At 38.1% G+C, this 23042-nt stretch overlaps 11 protein-coding genes across 11 annotated transcripts, besides 1 other annotated feature; 7 read left to right on the forward strand and 4 right to left on the reverse strand.

Annotated features, from left to right (window-relative positions):
- Positions 1–34: 34 nt before the first annotated feature.
- On the forward strand, positions 35–760 carry BEWA_014250 (conserved hypothetical protein; the record flags this gene model as incomplete). Its single annotated transcript, XM_004832261.1, has 1 exon — positions 35–760. One exon carries the CDS (start codon positions 35–37, stop codon positions 758–760), a length of 726 nt encoding a protein of 241 aa, XP_004832318.1.
- A 247-nt stretch (positions 761–1007) lies between these two features.
- BEWA_014260 (hypothetical protein) lies at positions 1008–3257 on the reverse strand (the record flags this gene model as incomplete). The annotated part of the gene is made up of 2 exons (XM_004832262.1): positions 1008–1410; positions 1444–3257. The coding sequence occupies 2 exons, from the start codon at positions 3255–3257 to the stop codon at positions 1008–1010; spliced, it is 2217 nt and encodes a 738-aa protein (XP_004832319.1).
- Positions 3258–3707: 450 nt separating this feature from the next.
- Positions 3708–3732: a sequence feature (AT_rich).
- Positions 3733–4080: 348 nt separating this feature from the next.
- Positions 4081–5232, forward strand: BEWA_014270 (conserved hypothetical protein). Its single transcript, XM_004832263.1, has 3 exons — positions 4081–4228; positions 4270–4355; positions 4398–5232. The coding sequence occupies exons 1-3, from the start codon at positions 4195–4197 to the stop codon at positions 5106–5108; spliced, it is 831 nt and encodes a 276-aa protein (XP_004832320.1). The 5' UTR covers positions 4081–4194; the 3' UTR covers positions 5109–5232.
- A 60-nt stretch (positions 5233–5292) lies between these two features.
- On the reverse strand, positions 5293–9569 carry BEWA_014280 (conserved hypothetical protein; the record flags this gene model as incomplete). The annotated part of the gene is made up of 13 exons (XM_004832264.1): positions 5293–5450; positions 5486–5723; positions 5757–5914; positions 5945–6104; positions 6140–7558; positions 7594–8388; positions 8424–8845; positions 8881–8941; positions 8976–9132; positions 9167–9246; positions 9280–9345; positions 9386–9499; positions 9540–9569. 13 exons carry the CDS (start codon positions 9567–9569, stop codon positions 5293–5295), a joined length of 3858 nt encoding a protein of 1285 aa, XP_004832321.1.
- Positions 9570–9796: 227 nt separating this feature from the next.
- Positions 9797–12601, forward strand: BEWA_014290 (conserved hypothetical protein; the record flags this gene model as incomplete). Its single annotated transcript, XM_004832265.1, has 1 exon — positions 9797–12601. One exon carries the CDS (start codon positions 9797–9799, stop codon positions 12599–12601), a length of 2805 nt encoding a protein of 934 aa, XP_004832322.1.
- Positions 12598–13300, reverse strand: BEWA_014300 (conserved hypothetical protein; the record flags this gene model as incomplete). Its single annotated transcript, XM_004832266.1, has 1 exon — positions 12598–13300. Exon 1 carries the CDS (start codon positions 12946–12948, stop codon positions 12598–12600), a length of 351 nt encoding a protein of 116 aa, XP_004832323.1. The 5' UTR covers positions 12949–13300.
- Positions 13301–13478: 178 nt separating this feature from the next.
- Positions 13479–17650, forward strand: BEWA_014310 (conserved hypothetical protein; the record flags this gene model as incomplete). Its single annotated transcript, XM_004832267.1, has 3 exons — positions 13479–17438; positions 17474–17540; positions 17574–17650. 3 exons carry the CDS (start codon positions 13479–13481, stop codon positions 17648–17650), a joined length of 4104 nt encoding a protein of 1367 aa, XP_004832324.1.
- A 48-nt stretch (positions 17651–17698) lies between these two features.
- On the forward strand, positions 17699–19259 carry BEWA_014320 (transcription factor IIIb subunit, putative; the record flags this gene model as incomplete). The annotated part of the gene is made up of 1 exon (XM_004832268.1): positions 17699–19259. Exon 1 carries the CDS (start codon positions 17712–17714, stop codon positions 19257–19259), a length of 1548 nt encoding a protein of 515 aa, XP_004832325.1. The 5' UTR covers positions 17699–17711.
- A 488-nt stretch (positions 19260–19747) lies between these two features.
- On the forward strand, positions 19748–20926 carry BEWA_014330 (hypothetical protein; the record flags this gene model as incomplete). Its single annotated transcript, XM_004832269.1, has 1 exon — positions 19748–20926. One exon carries the CDS (start codon positions 19748–19750, stop codon positions 20924–20926), a length of 1179 nt encoding a protein of 392 aa, XP_004832326.1.
- Positions 20927–21349: 423 nt separating this feature from the next.
- On the forward strand, positions 21350–22171 carry BEWA_014340 (signal peptide containing protein). Its single transcript, XM_004832270.1, has one exon. It carries the CDS (start codon positions 21482–21484, stop codon positions 21782–21784), a length of 303 nt encoding a protein of 100 aa, XP_004832327.1. The 5' UTR covers positions 21350–21481; the 3' UTR covers positions 21785–22171.
- Positions 22172–22239: 68 nt separating this feature from the next.
- Positions 22240–22782, reverse strand: BEWA_014350 (hypothetical protein). The gene has a single exon (XM_004832271.1). The coding sequence runs from the start codon at positions 22710–22712 to the stop codon at positions 22575–22577; it is 138 nt and encodes a 45-aa protein (XP_004832328.1). The 5' UTR covers positions 22713–22782; the 3' UTR covers positions 22240–22574.
- Positions 22783–23042: the final 260 nt, after the last annotated feature.

A 23042-nucleotide genomic window follows, 5' to 3' on the forward strand; every position in this document is an offset into this window, starting at 1 on the left:
AGTTTTCCGCACACATTTTGTAAAATAGAATCGCATGAGTATGCTGAGCTCAAATGATAGTAAAGAAACCGATTCTCAGTGGCTGACGACTGAGCAAGCCCATGAAATCTCCATGATGGCCTTGCAAAAGGGCGCAGCTATTGAGAGGCTGGTTAACGTGACCCGGGGAAACTCTGTAAATATTAGAGCCATGAAGAATGCATTTTTCAAGCTCAAAGCCTACACCTTTGGCAAGGACCACCCCGCCGTGACCAGCGCTACTGAGGATCCAGGGGTTTTCAAGTTTTCTCAGGACCAACTAAGGCTATTGCGTCAAGAGCAATTGATGCTCCTCTCTGAGAATGAACGTCTAGTGGACGAACTCCAGACTATTCGAAAATTGCGCTACTCTGGGACGCAGTCAACCCCGAATCCTACACACATTTCCAGGGAGCCCAGAGAGTCAAGGTTGATTAAGGAGCTAAACAAGACACTCTCTGGAGAACGGGAGGTTACAATAATGAGGACTAGAATCATTTATTTCATCGCAATTGTTAACAAGATAAAGGTTCGCATTTTGGGAACATGCTTCAGAGCCCTAAATGACCATGAGAGTTTTAATCGCTCCAAGATACAGGGCACAAAGAGAATAGTAGCAACATCCATTAGAGCTTCCGCCATAATTCTCGACAGGATTTTGGGGAAAAAGATTTCAAATCAGCTCCTGTTGTCCCTCAAGGTACTCAGAAATCCAGGTATCCAAAACGTTGACCAAATGTAAATATTTAGGCAAAATCATCGTTCATCACACTCCAAAACATGTAGAATTGTGTAAGTTTCTTTGCATATATTAAAGCCTTGTAGCTTCTCCGGGAGGAGGGTTGTATTCACCAATACATCCACCTGGGTACCAAAAGAACCTTCCCAGTGTAAGGCGTTACTATGTGTAGTTTTCCATGGTTAATACTTGTGATTCGGGGCCATCGTCACCGACATATAGCTCATAGCATAATTTGTACACCTATATTTTAATGCATGTGGAAATAAAATAAACAAACATTTGCCGTGAGTTTTCCTCTTTTGCGTTTTTTCGACCTAAACTCATTTAAAACGGTATTGATCTCGTTAAAGCTCATATCGTGTAAAGCTTGTGAAAATAAATAGGGTGTAGGCCACACAGAAAGTATAGCTTCCGTCGTTTCTGCTCCACACCCAGGGATGGACCTTAGTTGTTTTCCAAACACCTCAAAGTACGTCATTTGGACCCTTCTTCTGTTCCTACTTTCCCACTCGGAAAACTTTGTGTATCGTTCAGAAAGCCATTGCATTATTCCAGTATACTCTGTACATTCTTCCAACACCCTTCCCATTCTAATACGCTCATTTACCAATTTTTCTACATTTAAATGCATTAACAGCAAGCTCGCAGCGCTAAAACATATTTTTAATGAGCAAGACACCTACCTGTGAGACATTCCTTTGGTGTGTATAATGTTAAAACCAGTAATCAACTGTGTATGAATTTTCGCAGAGGCAATGGCAGCAGAGTTTATGCCACGCTGCCCTAGAGCACCCATTCTTCCAGTGAGGGTAGATATATTGCTATCCTCAAACAGATATATGACACGTTTGAATCCGTCTAAATTCAAAAGGCGGAGTTTCTGATCGTCATATCGACCATCAGTTATGCTAGACGCCAAATCAGCGGTTGTTTTACGTTCTAGAACCCAATCTAGCATATACGCATCATTAAATTCTTCTTTTGCGGAGTTTCCTATCACATTTACTATCCATATGACATCCCCAAGAGGAAGCTGCTTAAAAATGATACGCTTATCAGCCTCCTGGAAAACCTCCATCAATTTATTATGGTATTTATTATCTGAATCATGCAATTCGCGTTTATCAACAACCGTGATAATTTCATATTTTACTTGGTCCTCAAAGACATCAATCCCTAAACGCTCCTTTAACCTGAGTCTTAGGGGTTGTAAATATATATCTTGTGATTTTACAAGAGTGTAAGAATCATCATCTGCATAACTGTCACTGTAATTCATGTTAACAGATGTGCGTTTGTTTGGAGTGGTAAATTCCACACTTTTATTAACTGACGATCTATTTGATCCGGTATCTTTGCCGCATTTTGAATCAGGCTCATTGTTCCCAAGGGGAATATCTGGATCGGATTTAACATTTGAAAAGAGACTACGAATATGGTTAAACTCTTGTGAATTGTCAGCAGTAAGAATGCGTCTAGAAGTGGGTGACAAGTTGAAAAATTCATCGTCTACTGATACATCCTCGTCATCAATAAACTTTTCCCCGTCCAAAGATGAATCATCTATATCCACAACTGATTTAATGTCATCTGAAAAACGAGGGAATGGTTCCTGCTCCTTACCTTGTGGCGAATTCTCTTTTACAGCTAGCTTGTTTACGCTAGACAATTCACCATTTCTATCAGTAAACCTATCCAGAGTTAGCGCTGACTTGCTTGACAAATCCATGAGTCCTCTAATTGTACGATCACTATTTAATAGGGATCTGGAGTCCGTTTTAAAACCGAGAATATTGTCTAGAATATAATCCTCACTTCTCGTTACAGCTGGATCGTATCTCAATTTATCAATATCATCCAAAGAACCAACATTGCTGCTAAGCAGGCTGCTGGGATCGAACCTTAGCTTGCCTATATCATTAAGCGTTTCATCATTTTGGCGTTGGCTTGGTGTAGCCAAAGCGGTTACAAATTCAGAATGCCGCACAACTGATAATGGGTACTCAAATTTTGATATTAGTGGTTCTACACATTTCCTCCCATATTTGGTCAGACCATATGTGTAGCGATCCTTATTGCGAAATATATATCCTTTTGTTGATGGTTCTGTCTGACCTGGCAACTGAAAGTCAACGACTTGTTTTTGTGTTAGTGTCTTGAGAAATATCCAATTCGTTAATTTACATTGTGGTACATTTTTGTTTAATTCCACGAATATGTTAGATACGTCTAACAGTGAGAGTCTTAGCTCTGAATTATCTTCATTATTCCTAGGACTATTGTTGGTGGTGAAAAATCCCAAAATGATTAAAAAACTCCATGCATTTGAATATATGATAGGGCGATAATATCTACACGTGTCTGCTTGTTCAAGAGGTTGTTTGATCAAATCGTTTGACACGATAAACTCTTTAACTCTGTTTAGAACCGATTCGACAAAGGCTTTACAATCTTCATTTTCTTCATACGGCCCTTGTTTCTCAAATATCCTAGACATTGTTGACATGAGATGCACATAAACTTACGCATCGACCAGTTTGCAAAATTGTTTTCCAAACCCACCGAGTTTTGACGCTTCGGCGCTAGACGTCAAGGGTAAAGGGTACCTTCTCAAGGAAACGATAACCTAAAGAGGGGAGTTATATATGATGATACTCATGTCAGAGCCACAAAGAGTGGATTAAAAACGCAAACTTACCTTGTTTAGCCACAAGCATGTGTTTATTGTCCTCGTGCGACGATAGTATTCTCGGAGTTCCAAAAAACGACGGTAAACCTTCCTGTTTGCTGGGTGTACCAACACTACACCCCTTACTTCTTTACCGTTTTCATCCTTTGGCATACCTCGGCTGTTTCATTCCATGGAAACTGGTTCTAGTCCCACATGTGTGTGGCTAAGGGAAGAAACGAGAAGAAAATTCCAAGGACACTACAATCTTCTTCGCAGTTTAAATTTATTTAAATATAAAAAAGCGCCAGCTGAATGGGTAAATGGACCTCAGATTCGAGATTCTACCAACTAGACAAAATTTGAAATTCTAACGGCACAAGGCGATTCTTGTTAGAAAGCTATTTGGTGTAACAAAGTCACAAGGCCTTTATTTTGTAATGTATGCCAAATGTGTATCGAGTCGTGGAAATGTGTAATCAGTTACGTTGTATAAATAGAGTGGTCACTTGCCCGTATTGTTAATTGGTAAATACGTGCCTTTGTCAGTTTTGTGACGTCTGTGGAGATCAAAGTTTGCTCTTCCAGCGATACTCTGCCCCTGTGGTTATAGGGTCCACCATCTCCCCGGTCATTTGTCGTATACCACTTTAGTAGCAATCTGCTCGATATTTAATGGTATTTGTACCACTAGGTAAATTTCAATTATTAAATACTCGCACCCAAAGGGGCTCTAGAATGACGTTTTAAATCAACACATCGCAAAATGGCGTTCGGTAAACTGAAACCTCCTTATTACGGTATGTTTATCGCATTAAATTGCTCATGTTTTCCTATTCAGAGGTTGGTGCCAATATAAAATATGAAAAACTCATCTCAAACAACATCAAACATATCAAAGCCGACATTCTGTACATAGAACACAACGTTCGTTTCTTATACACCGCTAATAATTAATATTTATCCTAGGTTGGTGACCTTTCCAACAAATTTGCATCCAGAAAGTTGCTGGAAACCATAAACGGGAAACTTGAAAATGTTCATGCCCTAGTCAGCGTTACCGATGGATATTTGTCTGAATGGGAGCTTCAAATACAACAATCACCCACATTGCAATACAATGACAACAGTTTTGATCGGCTATCTGCTCAATTTAAACGTGAAACTTCGAAAATCCAAAATCTGTCCGAACTTGTGAAGCAAAAATCCGTCTCACTTCAAACGGAGTCATTTTATATTGATGATGCATCAACAGTTGACACAAACCCTGGCCAATTTGTGGACACAAATTTCATAAATGACGCAAAATTGGATTTGGAGTTTGAAGAAGAACTAGTACCCTTGTTTACCATTGGAGACAAAAAGAAAACATTGCCAGAGTCATTGGTGGCTGTTAGAAGCGAAGGAATTCGCAACATCAAGGAACAAATTGAGCAGGCCAAGGATATATTTAAGGACCTTGCCACCATTGTTACAATTCAGGATGAGGGCTTCCAACTCTTGGAAAAAAACTCAAATGAAGCCCAAATTAATAGTCTAGAAGCGAAAAAAGAGGTTGAGATTTTGGCGAACAGCAGGCTAAAGGGTTCAAAGAGGAGAACCCTATGGTTATGTGGACTGACGTCATGTGCACTTTATACAGTATTTTATTGTTGTAGGTATCTTGGTTTTTTCTACTAGTATTCATCTTCAACTTCCCATGTGCGTTGCCATGGTTGATTTGCGATTGCTTGCGCAAGGTTCTTTTTAAAACGTTCCCTTGAACTGTCATTGATAAACTCTAGCACACACACTGTAGAGTCTTTATCCTCACTAGTAAATTTTAATGTTATACTCGTATCCTTGTTAAATACAATCTACAAGTTTATATAATTACATGTGGACACAGTACCTCTGAAATGTTGTCAATTGGCTCTTGCATAACCTCTGTAAGATATTGTACATTAAGAGCGGCGTTTGCATGCTCCCCAACTTTTGGTTGTATAAATGATTTTAAAACTATCTTTTCATAATTTTGTTCCCCTGAATATGAAATGTGAAGACATAAGCAAGGTTACCATGACGTAGAATATGGATCAATACTTTTGCATTCAGGGAAAAAAGATGAATAGAATCGCTAGCTCTAACAACAATAGACGGACTTTTCTCGTTTCTACACAATGATACAAAGAGGTCCTTGTTTATAAGCAATTTATTAGCTCCTTCGATTACTAGTGAATGGTCACCTTCATTGGCTATATGGCGTATATCGTCGTATGAGGAATATGATGCAGAAAACAACACCTCCTTTCCGCCCTAAAGAATTTGTAATAGAAGATGCACCTGTACCTCTTGTATAAAATACAACATTCCCTGGTCAATAGTATAAAAGGATACTTTGGAAAGAGAAAATCTCAAGAGGATAACAAACTCATTTTTGTCCAGAGAAAGAAAGTATATCCTTCTTGTTGTAATTGCGATAAAACATTCATCAAAACCATCTATAGCTACAAGGAAATTATGTTAATACAACAAACCACCAGAAATAATCCAAACTTTGTCAAAATATATTACACGTTCGATTTTAGTGCTCGAGGCAAAAGCTTGGAATATTTTTCCGAGAGCGATAAGCTGCATTTGCTTTAGTAAAGAGTCAACTAGACTGTGCCTTAGGGATAGTTGATCGTACCGACGTTGCTACATGCAATTGTGACGTTGAATTTTTGGCGTACCTTGCAGATTGCGTTAATTACAAAGTAAGAATTTGTGTTTGGGCATGAAGATCCAGCACCAACAGCAATTTTAAGACAACAATCTCTTATTAATTCCACTATACTAGTGTCAAACAAATGTGCAACATAGGTGCCATGATGGCTACTCCTTTCAAATGTAATTATTTGCGATAAAACAGTTAAAACCAGGGTCAAGACAGATTCCGGAATAAACCTGTTCAAGCAAAGCTCAGCAAAGTGTTCCTGGATTTCTAAAACGTTTGAAAACTTGATCATTGGAACCTGATGATATAACAGAGAATAAAACTTAAATAACTGCAAGACCAAATATTGTACATGTTTCATTTCCTTACTCATCCAATTGATGTGTACGCTACAAATTGTCTCCCTAATTACGCTACACACTTTAAAGCTGAATGCAGAAATGATATCATAAACGATAATCATATCTAGGGACTCAGCATATATATTCCTCTCAAATGCGAGTGCACGCGTACAAAGCTTGATGAGTTTTCCTCCAATATTTACATCCATTATCGATGCACATGTTGAGAGCTTTATTAAAGTCCTTACAAATTCGGGGTCTCTGAATCTTTCCTTTACTACTTTCCTTACAAGAGGAGATGTGTTATCATATAAAAGACCATAAAGTATCCTAAGATAGGATGAAGCAGCGTATGCAGGATTGATTTGTTTTGTACACTCATTCATACAAATTTCGTTAAGCAAAGACTTGGGCAATATCTGAAAGTAGGAACGTTCAAAGCCTTTTATTGCTGTGGATGTTATATTTTTGGAAATTGCAAAAGAAGCCAATTTGTACGTTGATTTTGTAATAGTAGTTGACAAGGAAGTTTCAATTTGTGTACCAACTACGTATGGATCATCATCAAATACACTAGAGTAGTTTAATTTGAAATCAAAATTTGGGACGATATTCAGCTTTTCACAATCCAACTTTTCAGCCTTTAGAACTCCTGCCCAGTATTCGCTATTTTCATTGCAATTTTTTTCTTCCTGGTAAAAGCGGACAAAAAATGGTGAAAATGATGGACTAAGAAAGGAAGGTATCTTATCAACCAGTTCCAATGTTATAAACATTTGGTGTTGATGATCCCTATTAATTTTTCTAAACCCTTCCAAACTACTCATAGGTTCAACCCTGGAATCGTTATAGCGTAAGACAACTTCGCTGGAACCGTCAACTTCGTAGAAATCATCAAGTTCTCTATCGCACATGTCATCCAAAAATAGCGTTTTTTCGTTATTAAAACAATCAGCACCGTTAAGACAACGTTCCAAAGCCCTAATAACACGGAAAAACTGACGTCTATCGTGCTTTAGATGGTACATATCAAACATGCATGAATACAAAAATTGTGAACTTGATCCAACCCAACACAGTTCCACTTTTAAATCCTACTCATTAATATACTTGATATAAAATAACAAACCTTGCGTGTAAAGTGGGAAAAATCTTGTTCATACTTTAAAGACTTACGAAGAATAGAAGATACCACCTCAGTTCTCAAAAGTGAACGGCCTGTTTCTGTATCTGAAACATCCAAAAGCAAATCTACACAACGATACTGAAGGAGTTCAAAGTGACTAGAGCTCGTACTTTTTAATGTCACAACTAACAGATTACAAATTTTCTCAACAAGGATTTCAAATGGCACTAATTCCAAGCGTCTTTGCAACACCGCAACCATGGCCTCTAGTTCTTCCACGATAAAATCAGAAACTGAGAATTTAGACAATAAATCAAGGATTGTACCTATAGCTGTAGAATCAATCCAGTTTTCAGGGAAAAGTGATATCATCTTTATTAGTTCTCTTCTTATTTTTGGCTCACCAGATGTATAATTAAACGCAGAAAGTACACTAGTGTTCAATCCCTTTTCAAGCATCTTTTCAACATATTCCAGCATTGAAGTATTTTTATGCGAAATCTCAAACAAAGTGACGATAAACTTATTCACAGCGTAAAACAAATCGTTGATAGTATTAGACGCCCATTCTCTTAGCAAAGTTTCCCTAGTTGAATCCTCAAAGTAGCTTAAAAGTGATGTAGAATCCACCTCTTCAATGAATATAGAAACATATGTGTTCGAAGTCACAGGACTCATGAGAATGTAAGCCAATCCTTCAAGTGAAGCAGATAGCACCAGTGGGTTTGCTGATACCTCCTTAACAGGGACAACCAACAAATCAAACAGGTGAAAACCAAAACACAATTCATCGAGTGACTGTATGGAACATGTAATTATGCAAAATGACGTACCAGTGAAGATTTTTTACAAATTGCAGTTGCAAGATCGATAAAGCTGCCTGCTAGCAGAGACTGTTGTAATGTAAGTCTGCATGTTCCCTGTCGATCCCCGATTAAATTCTTTATATTCGGAACAAGTAAGCTGCTAGAAAAGGTAGAAATGAACTCTATTTCACATCCGGATAAGCATAGAGATATAATATCAAGTAGTTGGCATAAACGATCGTTTGTCTCCTTGTTCGATGCTATTAGGCCGTTTGTCTCCTGAAACCTGTCAAGTTCACTCATCAAATGCTTTGCTACTCCATAGTGTGATATATCCTCTACATTATCTTCATCCAAGGAGATTATTTTGAACAGATCAAGATATTCTGATTTCCAGGGATCATTTTTTATGTCAGAAATGACATTGTAAATAATTGGCTGCAGACCAACTAGAAATATTTGTATTAGGAATGAAATATATAACCTGAAACTTCAGGGATGTTTGGTAGTTGCGATAATGAAGTGAGTATATTGTACTTTAGTTCCTGTGGCAAAAGATAAGTTAAAAAGCAAACATACTGCTGAGGATGTTTCCAGTAAATCTAGCAGAGGCGTTACAATTTCCAATATTATTGAAACCACTTCAGTCTTATTTCCTTCATTGGCAGCCTCGGATACTATGCTCATGGCGCATTTTCCTAATCGACCGCCAACTACGAATAGCTGACATATTCCTCTACGTATTGTAAGGACGTTCATTGGCTACAAACCTCAGAATTAGTGAGTTTAACTCCAGATAACGGTCGACTAGTAGCATTGCCGAGATTTTAAACGCCGAAAGGGACGATTCCTGGAAAATGTGTAACAAAGTGTTCCAACTTACAGTCAATAATTCGGCTGATTCCTGCCTTTTTATCCATTCTCCCGCTTCCTCAGGGTGTAGATAGATCTATTGTTAAATATTCAGATTTACTCTGGTGGCAAAATACCTCAAAGGTCTTGGATTGAAATTTTTTCACATATTCTGGCACACTTTGCGGATTTTGGAGAGCTTGTTCCAGTATTTTACATATCTCTGGTATGCTTGTGGTTATTTCTTTCCTCTGCAGGAGATTATAGCGTTGTAGATGGAGTTAAACGTACTTTAGACAGCGGATTATGGATCTTCTCCATCTTGGTGAATATATCAACACATTCTTATTTTATCCTCGTTCCATCATACATTATATCATACACAGATTTCATAGGGATGTATGGACGTAAATTCCATCTGGAACTGCCTTTGCGGTGACTTGGTAGAATCCCCCATTGCGTCCACTGGCTCAGTCCACAATCTCCCAAATTTCTTCATGTACATTATCCGTATATACTTGTATCTTCATATATAATTATGGTATAACATGCAAGTTGGTCAAACGCTTACATATGCCAAATATGGCATAGTAATCGCACAAATCTGGTATATTCTAAGGTTTGTGTATAACAGGTCCAGACTATTGTTCACCATTTTAAGTTTTTTGCTACTTTTCTCGTTTTTGCTTGCAAAATTTGTGAAATTACAGCTATTGCCGATCTCCGTATTCTTCATACGCAACAATATCAAGGGAAACTACAATGAAATCCTCTGCAACAAATACTGCGAGATATTCAAGAGGCTAAGCTTTGAGCTCAATGTCGAATATGATGACTATAGCCGTTGGAATCTTAGAGAGTTGAGGAATTTATTCAACGAAGTATACACTCTCTACGCCGCTCTCTATATTTCAATAAACGTGTACAAGGTGGTTCTACCAAAGCGCCTTGTGGAGTTTTACAAGACATTGAAACTTCATCTAAATTTACTGACCAAAGCACGATTGCCTTTGACCAATCTAGGTCATTGTCCAATCGTTGATATTCAAATTTTTGATGATGTTCAATGGTATGTCGTAAAGGAAATATCGCAAGATGTGAGATTTAATGATTTTCACACAAAAACACCCGTAAAGGCGGGGACAGTTAGTCTCCTGTCTGCCTTGCACAGGGAAAATTCAAAGTACATAACCGACGGTATGATCAACGACTCTTTGGCAAAGACAGAGGTATTAAGAGAGATTGATGATATTATAGTTTTGTGCAACAGTCTCTACAATATGATGACTATCATTAAACGTGATGGTTTAAAGGAACATTCTAGAAGTTTTCTACTGCAGTTGTTTAGGGATGCAAATTTTCCATTTGCAAATACAAAATTTCTAAAGGCTCTTTCAATATTTGAATTTAAGGGGAAACACGAATGCATTAAAGTTCCAAGGTTTATTTACACTAATGATCTAATTGATGCCCTTATTGTACCAAATTCAAAGCTGGTCTCCAGAGAGGATATGAGCAGGAAACCTATATTAAACTATTCTCCGTATCACAAGAATAACGTACAGTTAATAAGTATGTTGTACGGTAGCAATATTTATGAAAAAATTGTTGGATACTTTGATGGGAAGGCAGCTTCTGATCCTATGGTCATTTTTTCAAATCCAAATGCTGCCTCCTATGAGCTATATGTATTTTCTCCATCTGATATACACTTTCATTGTGAACTTGGTAGAAACGTTTTCCTATACAATTATGGATCTGTTGGAGATTCTATTGGTAGTGTAAATGTAAAGACCATACTAAATCATGGTCAATTTTTAGTAAAGTACTTAATGAAAACCTTTGGAAATGACTTAAAACTTGTTTTCCATGGCATAAGTATCGGTGGCTTATCCACTATAAAACTCTCAAAGTTTGCTGAAGAGACATTTAAGAATTCTGAATTCGTCTTGTGCCAAAAAACGTTTGGAGATCTTCCAAAGCTTGCCTCGCATATGGTAACTAGTATCTTTAATCCATTACTTCCATTATTCGGACTAGATGTTTCTAGTGTTGAAGATTTTCTGGAAATTAAAACCAAAAAGGCCTGTATAGTAGATGTAAATGATGAAATTATACCGTTACAATGCAGTTTAACAGCTTGTATTTCTGATAGCGTGACAATTGCTGGTGTACATAGGGCAAGCAATTTGTTTATACAATTCAAACTTTCTTCTGTGAAATTAATGAACTCAGCTTTAAGCAATAGTGATATTGTAACAATGCAGATCCTCAAGGATATTATTAAAATCGTAGGAAATTACATAAATTCGACCGGACAACCACTAATTAATCTCTTGTATACGGACCTTGATAATCACATGTCGGCTAAAAAGGATATTTTGAGGGCTATGGAATTTTTTACCAGATTTTGCATTTGGGGGAGTCTTCCTATATTTTGCATACCCAAGAAGAGGCCAATTGAATACTTTGATTTATCTCACTTCTACAATATATGCAGCGGTAGTCATTCAAGCAAGTTCGCTGTGTTTAACGGCTCTAGTGTTTTGGTTTCTAGCAAAGTTGCCGCATTGTTTTGCATATTTTTAAATTCCAATGTTGTAGACTGGATTGTTGACCCAGAAAAATCGAAAAAGGCCTCTATATCAGACTCTAACAGAGCTATTAGTCTAGTGAACGCAAAGGAACTAAAGGTATTACACTCGGCCTCTACAGGACTATATTTTATAAATCATGAAGCTGCTAGCATTGTAAAAAAAGAACATGTACATGTAGCATCTGCGATTAAATCAGATTTGTCCTCGTTTGGAGTTGATACAACCATCAATTCCATACGTCATTTTGTATGGATGAGACTATATTCAATTTTAGGTCTACTAAAATGTCTAGATATGATAGAGAATGTTTCATTTTCTTCATTTAATTCACTGGATCTCTCAGAAATACTGACTCCTAAATCTACCGAAACAGAATCTATAGATGTAGTAAGGATTGCAAAGCAAGCTTCTGGAACAGAAAGTGGTTTAGCTTCTGGAACAGAAAGTGGTTTAGCTTCTGAAAATTCCAATGGAGCAATCGACTTTGCCGGAGTAAAAGACATATTACAACATGCTAGACAATTTATAGGTGCACTTATTGATATAGTCATTGATGAAACTACGCATAAAACTATAAAGAAACTTCCATCTGACCTTGTCCCAGTAAATGTGGCACAAGATGATAAGCTCGCAAAACACATTAAAGAGATCATTGGCGATGCAAAAAAATTCGGAAATGTCATCCCTGCGTTTTCGGGTCATAATATATCAAATAGTAAAGAAGACCTAAAATTAATAGCGGGTTTACAGAGTTAAAAATATGCGCCTATTGTACATGCGATTGCGAATGATATCGACGAGCAGAGGATAGAGATGGATAGGTAACGCCTAGATTTTAACCAAATCTTTGAAGTGTCAGCTTTTGGCACCATTTGTGAGACTCTTTCCAATTTCATCATATTGGAGTATTTTTGCGCATTCATTCTAAAATGAGGATTTCCAGTTGCACTAACATTTTTCCCGTCCTTTTCAAACTGCTTAAGATATAAAAAGTGATCCTGCTTTTTGTATTGCTCTACACCGTGCATACGGTGAACACTAAAGCCAGTTATGGGTTGTCTGGATGCATTGTATGCATTTTCAAAGTTTTGTGACTCATTCATTGTACACTTTTAGTCATTTTTAGCTCTTTTCTTTTCTTGTATGCTGGAGATATCTCGCAATACAGCGGCGTATCTCCTCTTCTTGTTGTACTTCTTTTGCCAAATCACGGCTACTCCCATACTAGGAGCTATAATCACTGATGCAAGCAGAAACTTAGAGCCCTTTAGCATCTATAAGATGAACTTGAACAGACACCAAAAAACCCTTGATAGTCAATGTGTATCCCAGAGCTTTAAATGACTGCGGTCGTTCCCTATCAACACAAACGATTAAAGAGTAGAACAGAAAGAGAAAAGTGTCTAAGCTGCGAATTTAAATCCGCATGACTGCAGGCACGAGTAAATGGAGACTGACGGACTCTACGCTCCACAACGCGATGGAGAACCTCATTGGATGTTTTTATTCATTTCAACGTAGTTTATAATGTCGATTTAAATCAAGTTTTATTTTATTTGATATGACTAACCATCATATCGCAGCTTTAAGTCCGAAACTCGGTACTGGTATGGAGGTGCTTTGATTGAACGAAATGATAACAGCAGATATATTAAACGCAGTATTTGCTGCGCAGGATGGGAACCTTAATGCCACCCAAATGTTACACGGACTCGTGGAGACTGAGGAAGGCTGTAAGGAACACGAGTTGTCTCAAAAACTGAGTTTGTCCTATGAACTGCTTCATTCACTAGTCAGCTTATCAGATACAACTACAAACGAGCTGATTGTACAGTTTATAACAAATTCTGGCGTTTCGGCAACAAAGGAAAAGTATACAGAATGTGTAAACATCTTGCGATTCTATGGTTATACACTACTCGTCAAGTTTGTGGAAAATAACTGGCATCTCATACCAGACAACTTCAAACTTAGATGTAAAATGGATGTGGAACGCTTATTCTCAAACAATCAGCTGGAGCCTACAGTAGTTAGTGAATACACGTCACTCGTAAATCAAAAGGCGGCTCAGTATGTATCCACCATAGCCGTTAGAGAATGGCCATCCGAGTGGAGAGAGTTTATTCTACTCTGTATAAACTCAATCAATAGCCTTTTTGTAAAATATGGTGCTGAATCAAAGAATAATAAACAAGTACTCAATGAGATTTTGATATTTGGAGGAATTGTAAGCGAAATCTCCGTAGAAATAAAAGATTGTATGGATCTTACAATACTACACAAACGTAGGATACAAATTTCAAACATGTTAAAGAGCCATATTTGTGATATTTTTGTAACAATTCATCGCATAATAATCCTAGGGATAGTGTCAACAAACGATAACCTTATGTCCATGATAATCACAATCTTTCACAACATTTCATGTATTTTGGATGGATTTATTTTCATTGAATTTGATGTGGATGAGTTCCTAGTGAACAATATAGGCGGAGCAAATCACTCTGATATTATGCAGACTATCAGCAATATTTGCGTAGATATTGCACACAAAAAATTGAAAAACGTAGTAATGCCCCAAGAATTTGATATTAGTGATGAAAAGCTCTATGTACCAAAATTGGATCGATTTATACAAAATTTGGTTAGGATTGGTGAATGTATGTCCATAGATTGTGATTTTGATACCACTCTACAACAACTCCAAATCGCACAAGCTTTAAAAGCTTTATTTGATAAGAATATTTTATATTTGCTGGAAAAGGTTTCTTGTGAGTCAATGGGTAAACTTTTTGACTTTCTCATGACTCGTTTGATAATGCATCCCTCAATGGAAGTGTCTACAACAGCAGTCCACGCGTGCTCCCTCATTCTCCGCAGGGTTACCTCGGCAAAGTTTAAAAGAAGAGAGGATCTAAAGCTAACATGGTTAGATTATAAGAAGTTATTATTGTGTCTATTTGTCAAGAGTCTCAAGTTGGGAAACGTACCACTTCAAGAGAAATTTCTGGAAACAAAACCCTTTACATGTCTAGATGGTATTATCGCAAATATTACAAATGGAACCATTGTTAATAGTGGCAGTTGGATTGATTTGCTTTTTAGGTATTATATTATTGACGATGAACTCTGTATTGGTCAAATGAAAAATTTTGAAGCACGCTTTGCAGCCCTCAGATCGAGTATTTTACAAACCACATCTCTAGTATCTGTAATAAGTTCTGGGTTTATGTCTGTAGTCATAAAGACAATTTCAGAGGTGTTTATTTCAATTAGTTCTCGGTTTTCAAGCATTGAATCTTGTAACGGGGGTATCTGTACAATTTATCAATCGCATGAAAAGCAATTACACTGGTTATGCGAACAATATGTACTGTATGATGGTATACTGTTCCTTTTTGAATCGGCGATATTTAGGTTGCGTAGTGCGACCATTGATGCCACAGGAAATGCAGATGCTAAGAATCCAGACTGGATGCAAGTCAGCAATTATGCGTCAGGAATACCAGTGGAAATTCTTTCAAAGGATATGATATTGCCAAATGAGTTTTGGATAAATAATGCACTTGGTTTTACACTGCAAGCATTAGGCATGAGGCTACCCAATGCACATGGCTCTTTGCTTGAAATTAGGAGATTAGACATGATATCAACATCATCTATTTTACTCCTTTATAATGCAGAACCCATAAAAAATGTTTTAGAATTTGTTGTTTCACTCATACTTCAAGACATGTCATCATCAAATGTTACAATGACTCACAAATGTGCCCTTCAGACACTAGTTTCTCTATGCAAAAATTGTTGTAATATAATGCCTCCATATGTAGAGCCAATTGTTTCTAGGATTCGCGAATGTTTGTTGGTTGTAACTTCGGATTCAGCCAAGGATTTGTTGCTCGAATCTCTAGTATCCCTAATATCTTGCTTTCGCAACTTTGAAACGCAACGGAGATTATCGCTGGATGTTATATCCCCCTATTTGGAAGAGATTTATACTGTTTCCAAGTTTGTGACGGATATTTCTCCAGAAGCTGAATCTCTTAAAATTTTCCAATATCTATTTGGAAATGTTTTTAACGAAGTTTCTAGTTCGGATAAACGCAAATCACTGCATAGGGTGATAACAATGGCGTATTCCATTATAAAGAGATCATTTATTCCAGTTAAAACCCTGGATGGATCAAGTGGAAAGTTTAGACACCCGCTACAAGATAGCTTTCCACAGCTTCTTCCAGCTGTACTAAAGATTTTGACTTCTCTTATTGGAATGTGGAGTCCGAGTTTTTTCGCAAGGGATGAATGGAGGAAAGCTGTATTGAGCCCGGGTGAGGATGAATGGTTGTCTTTACAAGGATTCAATGAAGCCATCGCTACAGACAGCAACTTGGGGACAATTGTGGAGTCAGTCTTTCATATACCCAAGGATACAGATGCTGAGTCTGTGAGATCTTGCAGGAGATATACATATATAATAAGGCAAGCTGCCTTGAGGCTATGTGGTGAAGTCCTTTCGCACTTGTGCTCATCTCAAGGGCGTCAAGTTGATGATATGATTGAAAGGACTCTTATAGAACCATTAAAATGGAGTACATTGTCACACATTTCCCAAATTATCCGTTTTGCTTTAATTCCCGCGGGGCTTTCCATAAGAAATATGATTCCTCAACTTTTGAACTTGATATCTGAACGCATAAATGGTGAATGGAAGGCCTTAAATAGACTGAGGAATCTTGTCATAAAATCTGATGCAGCTTCAGAGGGGTCAGAATCTAGGATACTTCATCTATACTACCTTCGCGTATACGCCTGTATAGAAGCTGGGCTTCAATTGTTATCTTTAACCGTGTCGATTTTGCAGCCTAAAAAGAACAAGGCTTTAACGAGAAACATTGATCTGCTAACGGGCAATGATTCCATAGCAAGCAGTGTTTTTGTACATTTAGACTCCATTGGAAGTAATGATTCTAGTGGAAACTTCCAGTCAGATAATTTGGAAATTGAAATGTTCGATGTATCTAGTGAAAATATTTTAAATAGAAGCGATTTTGTGCACTCGATGCTCTCCTGTCTATCATGTGCTGTCTGCTGGCCACACTGCAGAACTATTGTTGAATCGCTAAGAATAATGAGAATATATTCGAAGCTCGTACCAAAGCTCGATCAAAAGACTATAAAGCTTGCAATTGGCTTCATATCGGAACTTCTTGTCTTTCTCATATCACAACTGACTATCCAGAGAACTTTTGATCCAATGAATCTTGGAAGTAACAGTGGAATAGCGAGCTCGTACCAAATCTTTTGGTCCAACACTAAGAGCGGTGGCAACAATTACATTAAGGAATTTGTAAATACAATGTGTTCGCTCTACGAGGCCCTGGTCAAGTGCTTCCCTCAAATGACTGAAACTCTAACAGAGGACGGTATCGACGTTCAAAAGTTGCTGCAGTTTCAACAAGTCGTGGAATCCATACGGTTGCTTACTCCCTTTTTGCAGGAGCAAGATTGTCTGGTGTTTCTGCGCAGTGTGATCACGCAAAATTCTACAGAGTCCCGCACACTCTTGAAACGTGCCCTCGAGGAGACTCTACAGGTTCGTTGCTCCATACATTAATCTGAATTTTACAGAACTCTGGATCCCTCGCCAAAAAGTTGCTGCAACTATCAAGCTCCCTGGAGACAAAATCGGCAAAAGGTTTGTTTCATATAAAAAACTCAATGTGTGCAGAAATCGAAATTATCGACGGCGAAGATTCGGAGGATTGCATCTTTGGTAGCGACATACTTTACCTACTGCTGGAATAGCGGCCGCCCCCACAAGTGGACCCTTTGGATCCAATCTCCTAATTTTTTCTCATATACCATCATGGTGCTAAAATCTTGTACTTATTGTGGATCCCAGGATCTTGAGAGTGTAAAGCACCTGGGAGAACTGGTGTGCCAGGACTGTGGCGCCGTCCTACAGGAGAACACAGTCCTCGAGGACCTCCAGTATTCCGAAAACAGACTTGGAAGCAGCACTTTGGTTGGTCAATTTATACCAGTATCTGGGATAAGGCCTGGAACCCTGTCTTCAGGATCTCTGCCAAGCCGTGATCATGTACTCAAACGTGGCTGTGATAATATCGAACGTATCGCATTACGCCTTAATTTGTCACCGGAGCACATTAATAAGGCACAGGCCATCTATAAATTGGCCGTACAGAGAAATTTTACAATGGGCAGGAACAATCTACACGTTGCATCGTGCTGTCTTTATACAGTATGTAGACGTGAGAAAACTCCACACCTATTAATCGACTTCTCGGACATTTTACAAACGCCAGTAAAGACAATCGGACAAATTTTCATGAAACTCGTGCGTATGTTGCACATTTCAGTCCCCAATGTGGACCCATCTATCTTCTTTGAGCGCTTTGCCTCGAAACTCTATCTTAAGGATAATATACAAAAAGTCATTTCAACGGGTGTACGCATCATACAAGCCATGAATAGGGATTGGTTGTGCACTGGAAGAAGGCCTACAGGACTCTGTGGAGCTGCACTGGTTGTGGCAGCAAGGTTCCACGGAATATCGTTGCCAGCCGAAGACGTTGCTGCTGTGGTTCGTATTTCTCATCCCACAATTATGAAGAGACTATCGGAATTTAAAGATACGTGCGCTGCACATCTCAAGTGCTCAGAATTTGAAAAGGTCGATTTGGATACGCTGCCAAACATCAAACTTCCACCATGTCTAATATCAAAATATGCGGCCAAGGAAAGAAAGTATGCGAAATCTCTGGATGGACGTAGTGATGTCTCCACGACTGATACCGCAGAATACGATTTGCGTGGAAAGGATTACGCTGAAACGGATTCAACCTACTCGGACTTTGATAGACAAAGTGACCCTTGTCTCTCTGAAAACTCCCCAATATTGGGACCAATCAATGTAAATATACCAACAGATGTCTTGTGCAATGATCAACCAACTGCGGCGCAAATCAATAACATTGCCCAATCGATACTTGAAAATTTTAAAGTCAACCAACCCTCCATTGGAGGATTGTGCAAGTTTAATGAAACCGAATCATGCGAAGATTCCGAGCTTAGTTCAGACGACGAAGAGGATATCCAGGTGTTTGCCGAAATGATTCTCCCAGAGAGTGAAAAGGAGTCAAAAACCAAGCTTTGGGATGAAATCACAAAGGACATCATGCAAAAGGTCATGAGACGACAAAAGGAAAGGAAAAAGAGGGAAGAATCTGGACAAGCTATCAAAAAACGCAAATATACAAGGAGAAAATATATGGACTACCCAGAAGCAAACAATGCAGCAGAATCAACCAAAATGGCACTCGAACGACGTGCCAAGGGATTTATTAGCCACATTAACACAAACGCCTTTAATGCACTACTATCACAAAGCTAGAGGCCTTAAAATTTCACACTGTATACTATCTGTCACCGGATTTCACTCCACCATGCTCCAGCTGCACATTTCCTGTCCACTTTGGGTCAGAGGGATGTGGCTTGATACAAGAGAAAGTGTTTTAGAGCAAAATTATCTACAAAAAGGTAAGTTTGTGCCGCATGCACATTATTTAGGTATGAATCCTTTGTCTTTAGTGTTCTGTAGATTGCACACACCACTACTCAAACAATCTCGAATTTTTACAAAGATAACCATTAAAACTGTACTAATGAATCTCTTAGGCTTAAAAATAGACTCACGAATGCATTGCGACTATTGTCTTTGGATAAGGGATTAGTGTGTAGACTCCTGTTCCTCTAATGAGGTTAGGAAAAGACATGAATGGGTTTCTACGGATGAATATATGAGGGTGGTTTACGGAATAATGTAGAATAGCCGTAATGACGGACTCCAGGTATACCTTAGGTATACTATAATAATGGAGGATGGGTGTAAGTGTCGTAGTAACAACGCAACCAGATTCAGGGGTAACAATTCAGCTTAAAGAAAAGTCACCTAGTGGAAACCCTCCTACTAAGACTTATGATGGAAATGACAAGATTACCATTACTGTCACAAGATATCCCTATCCTGGTGAAGGATCTGACTTCCTCAAGTTCACCCATACCCCTAATGGACAATCATTCACACTTGCAAAAGTACTAGGTGATGGAGGCAATCCTATTAGTGGAATTCCTCTTACGGGACCTAGTATGTCTGGGAAAGTAGGTTTAGTTGCAGCTTATTACTGGAGGTATGAATTAGATAACGCTCTCCTGATAGGAATCTACATGGATTCTGGAACTACTCAATACTATAGGAGCGATAAGAGTGGTACATGGAGTGAATATAAGGATATTAAGACACCTGTAAAAGAACCTACTAGGGATGAGTTAGACCTACTCAATTGTGAGATTAACGACGTAGTTCAAATAGATGTTAGCAGGACAGAGGGACCATATTGTCACAAACCTGGAGATTCTCCAAGTACTCATAAGGAGAAGAAAGTCAAAGTTGAGAAGGTACAAGATTTTTGTCAACTTCGGAATTACACGGCTTATCTTCATGTCCCAAATCCTAAGGCTCATTATGGAATAAACCTCAACACATTTAACATATCTGGATTTAAAAATGGTAATAATGAAGTAAGACTTAATAGTCTATCATTGCCTATTAAGGATGCTACTAGGGTTATTGTCTATATGTGTGAAGAAGTAAATAGAACACCTTTACTCATTTACTATAGCATGGTTACGAATAAACTTGATGGTTTTAATACTACTCATCATTGGTATAAGAATAGTAACGGAAAAACTCCTGATCATTGGACTGCTGAACATGAGTTATCTAAACATGGCCCAGGTTCCTATGGCAAAATCCGTGGAGTACTCGACTGTCTTGATAGTAGATGCAAACCTAAACTTGCTCCTCCTATTCCCAGTTCTCAAGTTGCTACTGCTACTCTATTAACCTCTCCTGATGCTAGGAATTCTCAAGACTCTACTTCTGTTATAAAAACCTTTTCCTATGTAACTACAGGTGTTCTTACAGCATCTGGCTCTCTTACTGGATTCGCCTACTTGCTCTATAAGAATACTAGAGATCCGTGGGTTAGACAGATATAATTATCCTCTATGGGAATCTCAAAGGGATATATAGATGTCTTGCGTAAGCATTCCATAGAGGATAAACCAGTGGATATATAAAGCTAATCTGCCATAATTACACAGTATTAGTGACATATTAACAGATTCTACGGGGAACAAAGCGCTCTTTTGAGTAGTAATGTTTATTGTAGTAGTGATCCGTAGATGTTGCAAGGCCTATAGGATGTTCTCAAAACGTGAGTTGGTGTAGCTCCTCAGGATTCGGCAGCATACAAGCACTGCTCTACTATGCTTCTATGCATTATCCCTATTTAAGCTTTAAACCGCGATTTTACCGTTTGTCATTCATCGATCTCCACCTCTTCCTTCCCCATACCAATGGATTACTGGGGACTGAATGGGTATCGAGAAGATATACCACAGCCATTTGCTTCGTTTTTTAGTATTCATGGTAGAGAGTACGGGAAACTCGAGCATGGAGAAGAAGGTGTGCATGTGTAAGAAGAGCTTCTACACACCCCAGATAAGTTAACATCTTCCTTTACAGCAGACTCCACATCCTATGGCGGTAGCATGAGGTTTTTAAGTTTGGTATTGGTTATGTATTTCCTGAAATTGGGCAGAGTCTGTTGGTGTGCCGGGAAACCTAATGTTCTCTCAATCAATCTTAGCGAGGGATCTAATGTTAACTCAATCGATATTGCCAAGGATCCAGGTCCTAATGTAGCTGAGGTTAATAATGAGAAAGATAATGGTGTAGATGGTAAAAAGTTTAATGTTAAGGATAGTGTCAAGATAACTTTAGTATTAGATAATGGAATCCAGATATGGAACGGAGGAGGTGACAAAAATTGTACAGTAATCGCAGTCCTGTAAAAACAAGGATACAACACTCTTCTTGCCATACGATATGTAGATACGAATGCTAAGAGGAAGAACGAGAAGGTAGAAGCTTATAAAAAAGATGGTAACCAGTGGAGCAAAATGACCAAAAAAGATTTTGAAGCCGCTTATGAAAGTATGAAAGCTGCCCCTGATGCCGGAAAAAAGGATCGCAAATAGACCAATCTTCTGGCACAGGTTCCCTAGATCTTTAAAATCAAAATGCTTCAATCTGTAAATCCGTAGACGCATACATTGATGGAGTTCCTTCCAGAGTACTAATTATAAATCCAGGTAAAACTGTCAATATCATAATGAATGGCGAAAAGTATGGGTGGGTGCATCTGGCGCTACATGCTCATACTGTATAGCGTTTTTGGAAAGTGGAGTTCCAAAAATGGCACTTGCCAATTCTGAAACGGAAAATAAAACAGTTCAGACATTTTTTTAAATATAAAGCGGCCAGTGGTAATTGTTTTTGGAAGAAGAAAGCAGATTGGTAGCAAACAACTGATTATATCAAGGACATCAACAACTTGAAAAAAAAACGAATGACAGATCCACTAGACTAACTCTGGATTTATCAACCGTTCCAAATGACAAAAATCACTACAAGACTATAGAGAGCAAACGTGGTGATGTTACAGTGAATTATTATGCTGCAAACTCTGGTTGTGTTATAGAAAAGGTTGCGAATGGATCGATTAGCCTATGGAGCGCTGAAAATGATACCATTTGCTTTCTCTGCGAACTACATTCCAAGGATAATTCAAAACTTCTAAGACTACACATAAAGATTGGAAGTTATCAGTTTACTTTCCAAAGTTTTGAACATTCTGATGGAAAGTGGAATAGTATAACAGCTACAAATTTTACTGCTAAACTTCAAAAAATGTAGTTTATTCCGGATCTTTAATACCATTAGTTATGTAAAATACTTTTCAAGAATGAATGGTACGAAGTCTACTGTGTAGACATTTAACTCACTAAAATCTGCCACAAGGTAGAATGTTTTAAATTTCAAAATTTGTCATTCATCGTCATTATGTCGTGCATGAAACGCTTGTTCTCCATTTTCATGCACAAAAATCCAGAGGAATAATATAAATTAAGAAGAGGGTTCTCTCTATAAGCTATCTTCTGGTAAAAATGTAAAATAATTCCAGGATGCGTAACCACGTTGGTAATTTTTTCTTCATCCTTCTGGGTCCACGGGAGATATAAATTACAATTTTTAAGTAAAAATTAATAC

The sequence above is a fragment of the Theileria equi genome (genome assembly GCF_000342415.1).
Source record: "Theileria equi strain WA chromosome 4 map unlocalized gcontig_1105316255033, whole genome shotgun sequence".
Lineage (NCBI taxonomy): Eukaryota > Apicomplexa > Aconoidasida > Piroplasmida > Theileriidae > Theileria > Theileria equi.

What these genes read in the sequence shown, in the direction of transcription:
- BEWA_014270 (XM_004832263.1), top strand. Translation starts at nt 4,195, where the DNA reads ATGGCGTTCGGTAAACTGAAACCTCCTTATTACG. An exon ending in ACTGAAACCTCCTTATTACG is followed by an intron (nt 4,229 to 4,269) that starts GTATGTTTATCG and finishes TTTCCTATTCAG; the next exon opens with AGGTTGGTGCCAATATAAAA. An exon ending in TTCTGTACATAGAACACAAC is followed by an intron (nt 4,356 to 4,397) that starts GTTCGTTTCTTA and finishes TATTTATCCTAG; the next exon opens with GTTGGTGACCTTTCCAACAA.
- BEWA_014340 (XM_004832270.1), top strand. Translation starts at nt 21,482, where the DNA reads ATGAGGTTTTTAAGTTTGGTATTGGTTATGTATTTCCTGAAATTGGGC.
- BEWA_014350 (XM_004832271.1), bottom strand. Translation starts at nt 22,712, where the DNA reads ATGGTATTAAAGATCCGGAATAAACTACATTTTTTGAAGTTTAGCAGT.